The following is a 13,237-nucleotide window of genomic DNA, read 5'->3' on the forward strand; positions in this document are numbered from 1 at the left end:
AAAACAACAGTGAGAACCCTGCCTGCACAGATAATAATAATGAGATTTACACGTAATGTAAACTTCATTTTATTCGTGTAAACTTAGTGTTATGAAGGTTTACATGATATATCATGTAAATTTGTGTTATATGTCATGTAAACTCTCAGAGTCATGCTGAATTACATGACATATAATGGAAGTTTACATGATATTTCATGAACTTTACATGATATGTCATGTAAACTTCTATGATATCCCACGCTCCAATCATGAGCATCATATGTCACAGAATTTTACACTCTTTTTTCGATCTGTGTGGTTTATCTCGGTTTTTCTACAATGTTGATGCCGAAGCAAAAAAAAAATAGTAGAAAGTATACAACTAATGATATCCCTTAAGAATAGTTTCAGAATGTGTTTTTTTTTTCAACAAAAATCTATTATAAAAATATTGAGAACCACTGTCGATCGAATCCAGAAAATAGACAGGAACTAGTCCGCAAAAATTGAGAAATCATCCCAAACCTACTATCATGCAAATGAAGGCGTGCTCTTCTATCGCGCATTTTTTGTCTGTATACCTGCAATGACAACAACAACAGCAACAACAACTAATATCGCAATTCATTCCAAGTTCACCCAGTAGCCTAGTAAATTCTATTTGGCTGTCTGAACTTGGGAAGAATTTGCTAGAAGAAGCTTGTAAGGGAGAATAGTGCAAAACACACGGGTCAATACAAAGACCTTTTTGCCTATCTAGTACAACGAAGTGTACTGAAACGCTATATGTTTACACAAAAAACGAATTTTCGATATAAGGCTCGGAGGGTCAAGTCACATATACCAATCCACTCAGTTCGAAAAAAAAGTGCGCAAAAAAAGTTCATTGATTTTTAAGGCACTTCCCATTGGCAGATTTGTCGGATTATAGTTCGAATCGAACCAGAATTTAACCGCATTGTTTGCTATTAAAAATGGTTCCGATCGGTGGAGGCGTTCCGAAGTTATGGCCATTTCAGTGATCTGGACCAGCACCGGTGGAACTGACAGTATATAAGACTGAACCAAGCCCCATCATGCGACACATCAAACTGCGGCAATTTGTAATACCTTTAATATGGTTGACGAATTTTTTGTGAAAATGAACACTGGAGACCAGAAATTCCACGATTTTGGCCCAAAATTCAAGATGGCAGCCAAATATTCAAAATGGCGGCTCCAGATGTCTGGAGTCCAAAAATGGTAACCAGAATATCCAAGATGGCGGCCTAAAATCCAAGATGGCGGCACATAATATCCAAGATGGCGATCTAAAATCCAAGATGGCGGTTCAACATTCAAGATAGCTGCTGTTCAATGGAGTATTATGATCCAAAACCAAACAATATGCGTATATTTGGTATGGTGAAGATATCCAGAGTCCAAAAATGGCTAGATCCAAGATGGCGATATCAAATCCAATATGGCGGTTCAACATTCAAGATGGCTGTTTAATGAAGTTTTAGGCTCTGAAACCATGCAATATGTGTATATTTAGTATTGTAAAGATGTCTGGAATCCAAAAATGACGATTAAAATATCCAAGATGGCGACCAAAATATCCAAGATAGCGGCTCAAGGTTTAGGATGGCGACTGTTAAATGGAGTTTTAGGACCTGAAACCATGAAATATGGGTATATTTGATATGGGGAAAAAGTCTGGATGTCAAAAATAACAACCAAAATATCCAAGATGGTGGTCTAAAATCCAAGATGGCAGCTCAAAATTCAAAATGGCTTCTGTTTAATGGAGTTTCAGGCTCTAAAACCATGCAATAAAAGTAAATCTGGTATTGAAAAGAAGTCTGGAGTCCAAAAATGACGATTAATATATCCAAGATGGCGTCTCAAAATTGGGCTCTAAAACCTTACAATTTGAAAGACAACTGGAGATCAAGAATAGCGACCAGAATATCTAAGATGGCGTCTTAAAATTCAAAATAGCGTATGTTTAATGGAGTTTTGGGCTCTAAAACAATTCAATATGAGTGTACCCATGCAGAGGAAGAAGTCTGGAGTCAAAAAATAGCGACCAGAATCTCCAAGCTGTCGGACTTAAATCCTAAATGGCGGCTACAAATTCAAGATTGCTGTTGTTTTTCAAGAGTTTGAGGCTCAAAAATCAAAAGCCAGATAAACGATTTGATCTCTGATGCCATGAAATGGATTTCAGTTAAACGTATGAAAGTGCGATATTCATCAACATGTCACTTGAGTTGTGTATAAATCTGTTTTCGAAGGCAAGAGAAAGACGCTGTCACCACTAGGTGACGCTAAAACATGAAGCTGTTGCCAAATTGCTCTGTTATTCCTTAAGGCTCAAGAAACCATCATTCAATCATCAGCAATCATCAATAATTCAAAAGCAGTTTTTTCGGCTAAATTCACAAATCCGTTTATGAAAATGATTTCACTGTTATCCAGATGGTACACAGCGTGCAGTGATAAATTTTTATTGACATCGATTGGGATTTGAGCGAGAAAACGGCTTTTGTTTTTTTGAAAAACGATGACGATTTGTTTCCACTTAAATTTGACATTACTTACTGCCGACGCAATTTCTTATTCGACCCTTTTTTTCAAAGTTTAATTATTTAGGTTTTAATATTATATTGCTCAATGAAATAGAAAATCGTCTAAGAGTTTATTTAGAAAAGTCTTCTTCGGATTTCTTTGAAAGTGCTTCAGAACATTGTTCAGGTATTTATTCAGGAAGTTCACTAGAGATTCGCCCAGGAATTGCTCTAGGGATTTTATTGAAAATTAACCCGTCAATTTGCCCACAATTTTTTTCAGGGATTCATCCAGAACTCCTGCAGAATTTTCTCCAGAGATTCCCGTAGACGTCCATACAGAGTTTCGTTCAGAATTTCCTGCAGATATTTTTCCATGTATTTCCTCTTAAATTTATCCGGCATTTCCTCTAAGAATAACTCAAAAAAAAAATCTCCACAGATTCTATTCAACAGACATTTATTCAAAAATATTTCGAATTTAGAAATAACTTAAGAGTTTTTAAGGGATCTTTGTAAACGCTTATCTATGTGTTTCTCTACAGATTTTTTTTTTATCAGAAACTGGATCACAGATTCTTCCAAAAATACTTTCAGAACATCCTCCAATTAAAGGATTTCTACAAGAAATTTTTCTGTTTTTTTTTTCTAGGTGTTACATCTGAGAAGTTTCTATAGAAACTCCTTAGAAGCTTCTCCTGAGTTTCCTTCTAAAATTCCCCTGGGATTTATTCAGATATTCCTCCTAAAGTTATTCAAAAGAACTTCGTTCCTGTTCCAGGTTGAAGGCGTCCTAGGATCGAATCCTTGGGTTTTGTATACACTATGTGGAGGAGCTCTTTTTTGATACCAGTAACTTTTTACTAAAAATAAAATATCGCTCTAAAATGAAATATCCAAAAATAAGTAAATTTTACCCTACTTAATCTTTACCCAATTTATTTATATCTGCTTTATAACACCATGTGAAATAATTTGATTTTCCTGTCTTGGTTGTTTATATCTCACTTTGTTATAAGCTTGTATCAAGACCTGTTATAATTGCGATATGGATAGACATTTAACCGGCGAGTGTCATAACACATTCTGTTTGCTTGAAATAATAACTCAACCGGTTATTTGTTATTCATTTTTGATCAGGAAATTCTTCCATGGAGTTTTCCGGAAATTCTTCTACAAAATTCATTACAAATATTTCAAAAATATTTTCAGAATTTGTTTTTAAGGGTTTCTCGAAGAATTCTTTGGGAAATTCCTTCAGTGATTCCTGCAGAAGTTCCTAAAGTGTTTTTTTTTTTCTGGAAAATGCTCCAGTGATTCCATCTGGAATATCTTCTAGGAAGTCTTCAGACATCCCTTCAGAATATGTTAAGATATGCCTCCGGGTATTTTCCAGAAGTTCTTCCAGAAAAAATCTAAGAAAAACTGATGAATTCCCTGAAAGAATTTCTCTAAAATCCCTGAACGATTGTATGAATAAATACCATATAACACTGCTGGAGATTCATATAGAAACTCACAGGAGAAGTTATATCTGAAGCAATTACTAGATGAAATCCTAGGATAATACCAACGAGATTACCTATCCCTACCCCTTGAATTAAAAAAAATAAAGGAGTCTCTGGAAAAACTCTGCAAGTAGTTGCAAGGGAAAATGCTTGAAAAATTGCTTTAGGAGTTCCTGTAAAATCCGTAGAATTTCTAAAGGAATTCCTTAAAAATGTCTGCAGAAATTGCAGACAAAGGTACTAGGGGAATTCTTGAAAAAAAAAACTATTAATAATTTTCTGAGAGATCCCTGGAGGGAGTGTATTTTGAAGGAATTCTTGGAAGAACTCCAAGATATTTCTGTGAAGGAATTATCACACAAATTTCGTATAAAATCTTTGAAGGAATTTGTACACAAAAATCCAATGACTACTACCAAAGAAATATAAAGAAGAAATAAAAAAAATGAATTTTTGAAGGAATCTTTGAAATGATACCTGGAAGATTAGAAAACCCTCAGAAGGTATTCATTGAAAAAAATCCTTGAAAGCGCTAAGGAATAGATCCTGGAGTAACTTCTGTAAGAATTGATGGGAGAATCTTTGGAAAAAATCAGAAACAATTCTTGAAAGATAAAATAATTCCAAAGCAATGCCTCAACAACAATGGGAATAACTCCTGGAGGAACTTCATAAAGAATCTTTTGAGATTTTTCCAAAAGAGTTTCCAAATGAATGCCCACGAAAACCACTGAATAAATGTAGCTAGCTATATCGGATAGAGCCTCTGGCGTAATTAAAGCAATAATTTCAAAAAAAGTTTCTAGAAAAAAATATGAATTTATAAAGAAAAGAATCCCTAAATCTTTGTGAAAAAAATCTCCTGGAATTGCATCTTTAGAAGAAACTTTTGGAGGAATTTCTGAAGAAACTACAGGAGAAATTTCAAGAAAAATAAGAATTGAAAATTTTACGAAGCCAATTCAAAGAAAAACTTCTAGAAATGTTTGAAAAAGCACTAACTTATGTAGCAATCCCAGTAAAAATTTCCTTTAAAAACCCTTCAGGAATCCGAGACGAGTTTTGCAGTAAATGCGTGGACCAGTTATAAGATAAATCTTTTCAAAAAAATGCTAAGAAGCTCCTGTAGAAACCCCAAATTAAATTCTTAGTGGAATTCCCGAAAGAATCTCAAGAGGAATCCCCAGAAAAATTTTCAAGAAAATGCATTCACCGGGATGCATACTAAGCGAAATCTTTAGAGGATTTTTTTTTTTTGCTAAAATCAATCTAGGAACTCTGCGAAAATCTTCTTTCACTATACATTCCAGAAATTTTTTGGTATATCTCCAAAAAAAATCCAGAAGGCATTTTTACGGTGTCCCTGAAAGTAATCCTGTAGAATTTTCTACAAATTTCTTGTAAGAATTCTTGCTAAACTCATAACAGGAGGGGAAAATTTGCTTTCATTTTCTTAAAAAAAAAACTTTGTTTCTACGATGCTTCGTTCTTGAGTTATGATTTTTCAAAGTAAGTAGTGTCAGGGGAAAACACAAAAATTTCCACCTGAGTTTTCCGGGAAAATAGGTGACCCTGAATTTTTCTCATTTTTTTTTTTTTGTTCATATATCCATGAGCCCTGCCTGTGAAAAAACTTCATGAAAATCTGAGACCTTTCGGCCCAAACCCATACGGTAATAAAAAAAATCCCCAATAGTGAGCTCATTTTCCTGGGAATTTACCAGTACCAGGGAGCGCTTAAATTTTGGGAACCTTGAATAACTAGCTCTGATTTTACCTTGACAGCTGGGAATCACCATCTTGTGGGTACTAGGCCATTGTGGCATCCAAGGAAATGAAGAAGCCGAAAGTTTGGCAGATCTTGGTGGAGATGGAAGATTGCCGAAAATAACTAAAACTTCAAAACAAAAATAATTGATTTTTTCAATAAATATTGTACTTTACACAAGTATGATTACAAAATAAATAAGAAAGATCCTGCTCTGCCCATGGCTCGTTTCGACCCATTCTACCCAACCACTCGATTTTCTAATTTTCCTCCGCCTCGTTTGATGAAGATGATGATGCGGATGAGAACAATGGATGCTTGGAGCCCGTCAGCTCCACTTGTACTCATCAGGCAGATAGGGCGTCCGTTGTTGTATCAACAACAAGCCACGGAAACGGCGAACAAACGACGAATGAAAATGAGTAAGGGAATATTTGTCTGAAATCAGGGCTTTCTTTTCGCCCATATCGGTATGTTTATAGGTTGGAAGCTATGTATATGAATAGGCTTATAGGACTATGATGAACCTACTATGCTTCCAAGTTAGGAAAAGGGATGAAAGCATCAAGGCTAGGCTCCTGCCAGCTGTGCGCTACTAAGCAACCATCTACCGGCCCGCCGCGCCGTACTGGCAGTGGCAGTGGCACTGGCGAAGTAGAATATGTAGTTCAAGAGCATCTCAACTGGGCGGTCTTTGAAGTGGTATTCTATTCGGGGCGTGTATGTGTCTGTGGGTATGTATGTGAGTCTATATTTAAGACTACCCTTTCAGCCACATCGCATCGAAGAGCATAATGTACTGTGGTGGGTACAGCTCGAGGAGTGCACTCATACGGAGTGGAGGCTTATGTATAAATATTGCAACATTACGGTCTTGTGGAGAGGATATTTGGGTTGGAAAGCTATTTTGAGATGGTTCCCTGTGTGTCGCTTTTGTGCAGGGTAGATGGACCATTTGTGACGCACAGGATCCATAGTAATTATGTGATGATGATGGAGTTTAAGATGACTAAAAGATTAACGGGCACTGACACGGCAAAAACTTGCAATAGCCAATATCTTACAAAAATATTGATAAAAACTATCTAAGTCTTTATAACAGAGAATTTCATCAACTGTATTGCTAATTTCTAATTTTTAATTGTACGATAATATACACAGACAAATATTCATGTAAAATTCAGCGAAAAATCATGCACATATAGGGAATGCTAGAGTTAGTGCATATTTACATGAGATATCATGTAAAATTACGTTACGTTCGTGTAAATTTCCGCTAATAGTCGCGTAACCGGTTGATGTCCATGATGATTTACGCAATGGTTGGCGCAAATTTACACGATGGTAATGTAATTTTACATTATACTTCATGTAAAAGTGTACTAACTCTAGCATTCCCTTTATGTGCATGATTTCTCGCTGAATTTTAATTACATATTTTTTTCTGTGTAGTTGACGTTTAAGATGGAAAACTTCTAAAGAAGAAACATTAAAGGTAATTCCAGGAAGAATTAAAAAAAAGCTTTAATCCGGCTTCAAGCGAATGAAAAATGAACCGACTGTGAAGTTGAAACCAGCACGCTCTTTAGAGGAATTTCTGGAGAAATTTTTAAGGAAAGCGTTGTCTGGAGAATCGTAAAAGAACTTCCAAGATTAATCATCGAAGAAATTCCTCGAAGAATCCTTTAAAGAAATCCAAAAGAAAAACTTGCAGAAATACCTTCAGGAAATACTGAAGGAATGGCAAAAGAAATCCTAAGACAGCTTGAAAAACGACATTTTATTTATTAAAAATAAACTAAAGTTTAAAAATATTATCTAAATTAATCGTTGAGGTCCAAATCACTACCGGCACATTCACCCTACCGTACGTTTTCGTTCGTCGCTTTTTGCCACATCTGATACTCCTCTTATGCCTCAGAATGGCAGCGATTAACTGGAGTGGACGCGATAAGCCGTTAAGTTGATTTTGTCAAGAGACCAACTTTGGTGACAGAAATATCCTTCCTTAGACTATTTATTATATGGTAGAAGTTGATAGATACAGACTCCAATTCTGTCCATTAACGGTTTCCATATCAAATTACTTTGCTAATAAGAAAAAATGATATAAAGATCAGCAAATCAAATTTCTAATCCCCTTTTCCTGAAAATTCATTTCATCCGTCTTGTGCACTCACCTCATCCCACTTGAGAAATTTCTCGCCATCCTGCAGCGCTTTCGGGACTTCTATCGTACCGAGCTTTACTGCTGTTGGGTTGACCACAGCTTGGCCTCCGGTGTTACGCGGGGACTGCTGTTGCTTTCCGCTTCCCTCCGCACTCAACGTTGCCGAAGAAGCCATGGCGGTGCGCTCTTCTGCTTGATACACTTGATGCCCTTTTATGTATTAATATCACTCAGCACTCACTCAATTAAAGCTATACACTTCCCACTCCTTACTGGGCACCGCGCGCTTCGTTCACCGTTCCCCCGCCACGCCGAAAGCCGATACTGCTGATGTATCACTTTACGGCGCGTGTTGGTACCGACAAAAAATCTTTACTCACGTTTTCTATCTCTTTCTTTTCTTCTTCTTCTGCTGTGCACACGATATAATAAATTCAATGCAATTAACACATGCACTTGCTGCTTCCGTTTGCTTCCTCGCAAAATGCCAATGACAGCGACGAAGATCAGGAACAACCACTAACGCACGCTGCTGCAATCCTTCCAAACAACATTATCGAAAAACACATCGACTATTTCTACACGTTAATAATTAATATTTACACACTCAATTGCAATCAGTTTCAATTTAAACCCGATTCGGTTGGCCATCTCGCGTTTGCCATTACGAGAACTGACGCAGGTTGATTGCCCGCGGCGACCACACCCCCACATTTGAGTCGGTCAGTGACGCAGAGAGTGCAAACGCGACGACGACGACGACGACGACAGCCGTCATGCAACCAACCAATGAACTCAACCTCAACGGCTTCCGTGGATTTAATTCCGCTACTTTTGCAGCTTTTCGCCGTGTAATGAGTCGACGCGGATCTCAAGCAAAAGACGGTCCGGGAGATTTCCTCCGGATGACAGAATCTGAAAAGGAAAGAAATCGAGAAAAGTACGTTGAGATTCAGATATTGTTACGGTTAGCTGCTTATGTTCGACTCAATGGGCATCAAGTGGCAGTGTAAGAGCATTATGGTGTGAAGTCGAAAGTATTCGATGATGTTATTCTTTCCACAAAGTGTAAGCAAAAGCTCTAAGTAGTTGAGCCGTACCACAAAAATCACTTAGGCGTCGTTCTTAAGGTGAAACATCAAGAAATCCATGTTCAAATGAGAATGTAAACTTTAGCGGCACAAAACTGACAAACGAAGCATGGAATCATGCTAGGTAATCCAAATCAGGTGCATTTGTTCACGAATTTTCAAGATTAGTGCACTTGAAAACGTGAGAGGGGCTCAAGTCATTTTATTGCAATCTTTGAAGTTTCACCTTAAGGTGAATATATGACGAAGCCATACCTCAAATTTTCAAGAACACAAATGTAAAGATCCAAATGTCAGTTTGCAATAAAAAGTTATTTGATTGGTCATCTCCAGCGGATAACCAATCGCTAAGCTTTTCAGTGCGAACAGACTTTCGATTCTTAAGATTTGTGCTCTTGAACATTTGGGATGTGGTTTCGTCTGAGTAAATAATATTCCCTTTTTTGGTTAGAAAATTTTCTCACTAGGTAGTGCTGTGATTTGATAATATCTCAGTGCAACAAAAAGATACAATAGAACAAATATGTTTATCTGAGACTCCCCCAGGAATGCTTTTGAGAATTCCACCAGGAATTACCCCAGGAATTCCTGCAGATATTAACTCAGGTATTCCTGCAGAATTTACCTCAGGAATTCTGGATTTCATCCAGGCATTTGCCTCAGGATTGCAACCAAAAATACCTCCAGGAATCACCCCAAGAATTGATCCAGAATTGATCCAGAAAATCCTCCAGAGATTTTTTTTTGAAATTCTTTTAAGAATTTCTTCAGCATTTCCTCCAGGATTTTTTCCGGGAATTCTTCCAGGGTTTCCTTGAGGAGTTTTTCCAGAAATTTCTCCTCCAGGTATTGCTCCAAGGATTCCTCCAGAGATTTCACCAGAAATTGGTTCATGGGATCCCTCCAGGAATCCCACCAGCTTTTTCTCCAGGAATTCCTTCAGGAATTGGTCCAGGTATTTACCAGAAATTCCTTCAGGGATTCATCTAAAGATTCTTCCTGAGATTCCTCCAGGAATTCCTTCGATAATTCATTCAATAATTCGACCAGATGTTCTTCTAAGATTTTTTCCTGGAATTCCTCCAGACATTGCTAATCGAATTTCTGCAAGGATTCCTCCAGGAGTTCTTCTAGAGATCTCTCAAGGATTCCTCGAGGATTTCCTCCAGGTATTTTTCTAGATACCTCATGAAATAACTGTAGAAATTCCACTAGGGATTCCTCGATGAATTTCTCCAGGAATTCTTTAAAGGATTTCTCCAGGGATTCTACCTGAAATTTTTCCAAAGATTCTTCAAGAAAATCTTTCAGAAATTTGTCCAGGAGTTCCTCTCAAGATTTCTCAAGGAATTTCTCTAGATATTCCTCCAGGAGTTCGCACAGGCATGTCTCTAGGCATTCCTTCGGGAGCTTCTCAAGGGAATCCTCTAGGGATCGCTCTAGGAATTCCTCCAGGAATTCTTTTAGGAATACCTCCAGGCATTCCTCCAGGATTTCCTCCCAGGACATTCATAGGGATTCCTCCAGAGATTCATCCAGACATTTCTCCAGCATTTGATTCTGGGATTCCTCCAGGAATACAACACAAATTACCCCAGGAACTCCTGCAGATATTACTTCAGGAATTCTCGCAGAAATTAAAGCAGTAATTCGTTCAGAAATTACAACGGCAATTTATCCAAGAAATCATCCTCCCGGAGTTTACACACGCATTATTCCAAGAATCCAGGGATTCCTCCAGGAATTGGATCAAGGGAATCCTCCAGTAATTCCACCAGGTTTTCCCAGTATTTTACCAGTAATTTCTCGAGGAATTTACCAGGAATACCTTCAGGGATTCCACTAAAGATTATTCCTCCAGTAATTCATCCAGATATTCATCCAAGAATCCTTTATGGAATTACTCCAGAAATACCTCTGGGGCCATGCACAAATTACGTCACGCTATTAGGGAGGAGGGGGGGTTTTGCAGAACATGACGACCCATACAAAAAATATTGTGGTCCTATACAAAAAGTGTGACATAGGGGGAGGGGGGGGTTAAAATGGGTCGAGTTTGCGTGACATAATTTGTGTATCACCCCTCTGGGAATTTCGCTAGGAATTTATTACGCGGCATCGTCTGTCTGTCTGACCCTTATGCATTCGGAAACTACTTATCCGATCGGTGTGAAATTTTGTAGGTAGATATTTTTGGGCCGGTAAAGATTCTTAGCTTGGTGTGAGACCTCTGCGGTTTCTGGAACGGGAGGCTCCCATACAGATAACTTTCAAGTCACACTGTTCTATTTTCTTTACGGACCAACTACTAAAATTTACAACATACCTAAATGTTTCCTTCTTTTTATCGAAGGTTTTTCTTTCGAGTGGAGCTGTTGTGTAGTTTATGGCAGTTGAACTGTAAGTTCTATGGTCGAGTTGTCCGTTTAAGTTACATTGATAAAAAGTTGATTAGCAACCAAACCACCAAACAGCATTCTTTATCTGAGACAAATGTACCAAATGGAAGATAACATGCCTCTGGAGCCTGGCTTCCGATGTTTATACAAATGAGTTTACATACTCTTTGAAGCCATACAACTAATTATTTAATGAAATGATCAACAAGATTTTTGAACGGTTCAATTTGTCCTCATGGTGGGTGGCTATGTTCATATGTAGAACAAGTTAAGAAAATTAACAAAAACATTAGAAAAACTTAGCAATTACAGGCGCGTTTTCGGTCATCGGGTTACTTATAAAACAACGGTTTTAATTATAGCCGACGTTTCGAGCGTTTATTCACTCATCTTCAGGGCAAAATTAAAGGTTGTTTTTAGGTCAAGTGGGTTTGAACATGGACAATTTGAATGGTTGACAACATTACAACAGCTTTCACCAAGGCACATCTAAACAGGTTTAGATGTGCCTTGGTGAAAGCTGTTGTAATGTTGTCAACCATTCAAATTGTCCATGTTCAAACCCACTTGACCTAAAAACAACCTTTAATTTTGCCCTGAAGATGAGTGAATAAACGCTCGAAACGTCGGCTATAATTAAAACCGTTGTTTTATAAGTAACCCGATGACCGAAAACGCGCCTGTAATTGCTAATTACCATCCAAACGGTCGTTATTCCATCAATTAGAAAAACTGTGCAAGAGCAACAATTAAAATGAGCAATACAAGGTTTGCCGGGTCAGCTAGTAATAATAATAATAATAATAATAATAACTTCAATTTCTTGAGCACCAGTTATGTTTCTGCCGAATTCAGTTCATACTTCTAACAACAAGTTCTGGGGTTACTTCAAGAACTCTTTCTGGCGTTCCCTAAATTTTCCTGGGGTTCCTTAAGCGATTTCCCCGAAGAACCCTTCCGGAATCCTTTCACGTATTATACTCGACATTGCTTCGGGACTCCATCAGGATTCCTTTAGGGATTTCTCGTGAGCTTCCTTCAGAATTTTTTTCCAAGATTCCTTCAATGGTGCCGTCCGATATTTCGTTATTGTTTTTCTCTCGAATTGCTGCAAGCATTCTTCCCGAGACTTCATTAGAAATTTCAAGTAGGTTCCTTTCGAGATTCATTCATTGATGCTTCCCAGGATTCCTTCCGATAACTTTTCAGGTATATCTCCCAAAGTTAATTTAGGGTTTCCTCCTAGAGCCTTTCAAGAATTCCTTCTAAAATTTCAATTCCTTCTAAAATTTCTCCTGTGATTCCATGATAAGTTCCTCTCAGATTGCCTTTGAGTATTTCTCAAATGCTTTTTTTTCAAAGGTGTCTTCCGGTATTCCTCCAGGGATTCCTTCCAGGATGTTTACTGGGAGTCTTTTAGGAGTTTTACCCAAGATTTCTTCAGGCATTCATTCAGAGGTTCCTTTACGGATTCCACCAGAAATTTATTCAATGATTCCTTGGGTGATTTCTCCTGGGAATCCTTCAGGATTTTTTTTTTAATATTCCTCCCAGCATTGGTTCAGGGATTCTTATAATACGATATTCAAGGAAACCCCTTTTGAGATTCTTTCAGGGACTTATTCTGAATTCTTCCTGGATTTTCTCTTGGGAATTCTTCGGGAATTTGATCGCAGCAAACCGTGCGCGAGTATGGGCGTGAAAATGTTTTACTGTCACGGTTCAACTCGTGTCCGCGGAATTTTCAATTTGGACGAAGAAAATTAG

General features: G+C 37.7%; 1 protein-coding gene across 7 annotated transcripts in view; it reads right to left on the minus strand.

The window, feature by feature from the left end:
• The window catches only part of LOC134287642 (1-phosphatidylinositol 4,5-bisphosphate phosphodiesterase classes I and II), a 321,529-nt gene that overhangs the window by 254,706 nt on the left and 53,586 nt on the right, over positions 1-13,237 (minus strand). For all 7 annotated transcript variants that reach the window (XM_062849987.1, XM_062849988.1, XM_062849986.1 and 4 more), the window contains exon 3: positions 7,991-8,895. In XM_062849987.1, the coding sequence (XP_062705971.1) occupies positions 7,991-8,155 (165 nt within the window). In that variant the 5' untranslated portion in view covers positions 8,156-8,895. The remainder of the gene's footprint in view (positions 1-7,990; positions 8,896-13,237) is intronic.

This window comes from Aedes albopictus, chromosome 2 (assembly GCF_035046485.1).
Source record: "Aedes albopictus strain Foshan chromosome 2, AalbF5, whole genome shotgun sequence".
NCBI lineage: Eukaryota > Metazoa > Arthropoda > Insecta > Diptera > Culicidae > Aedes > Aedes albopictus.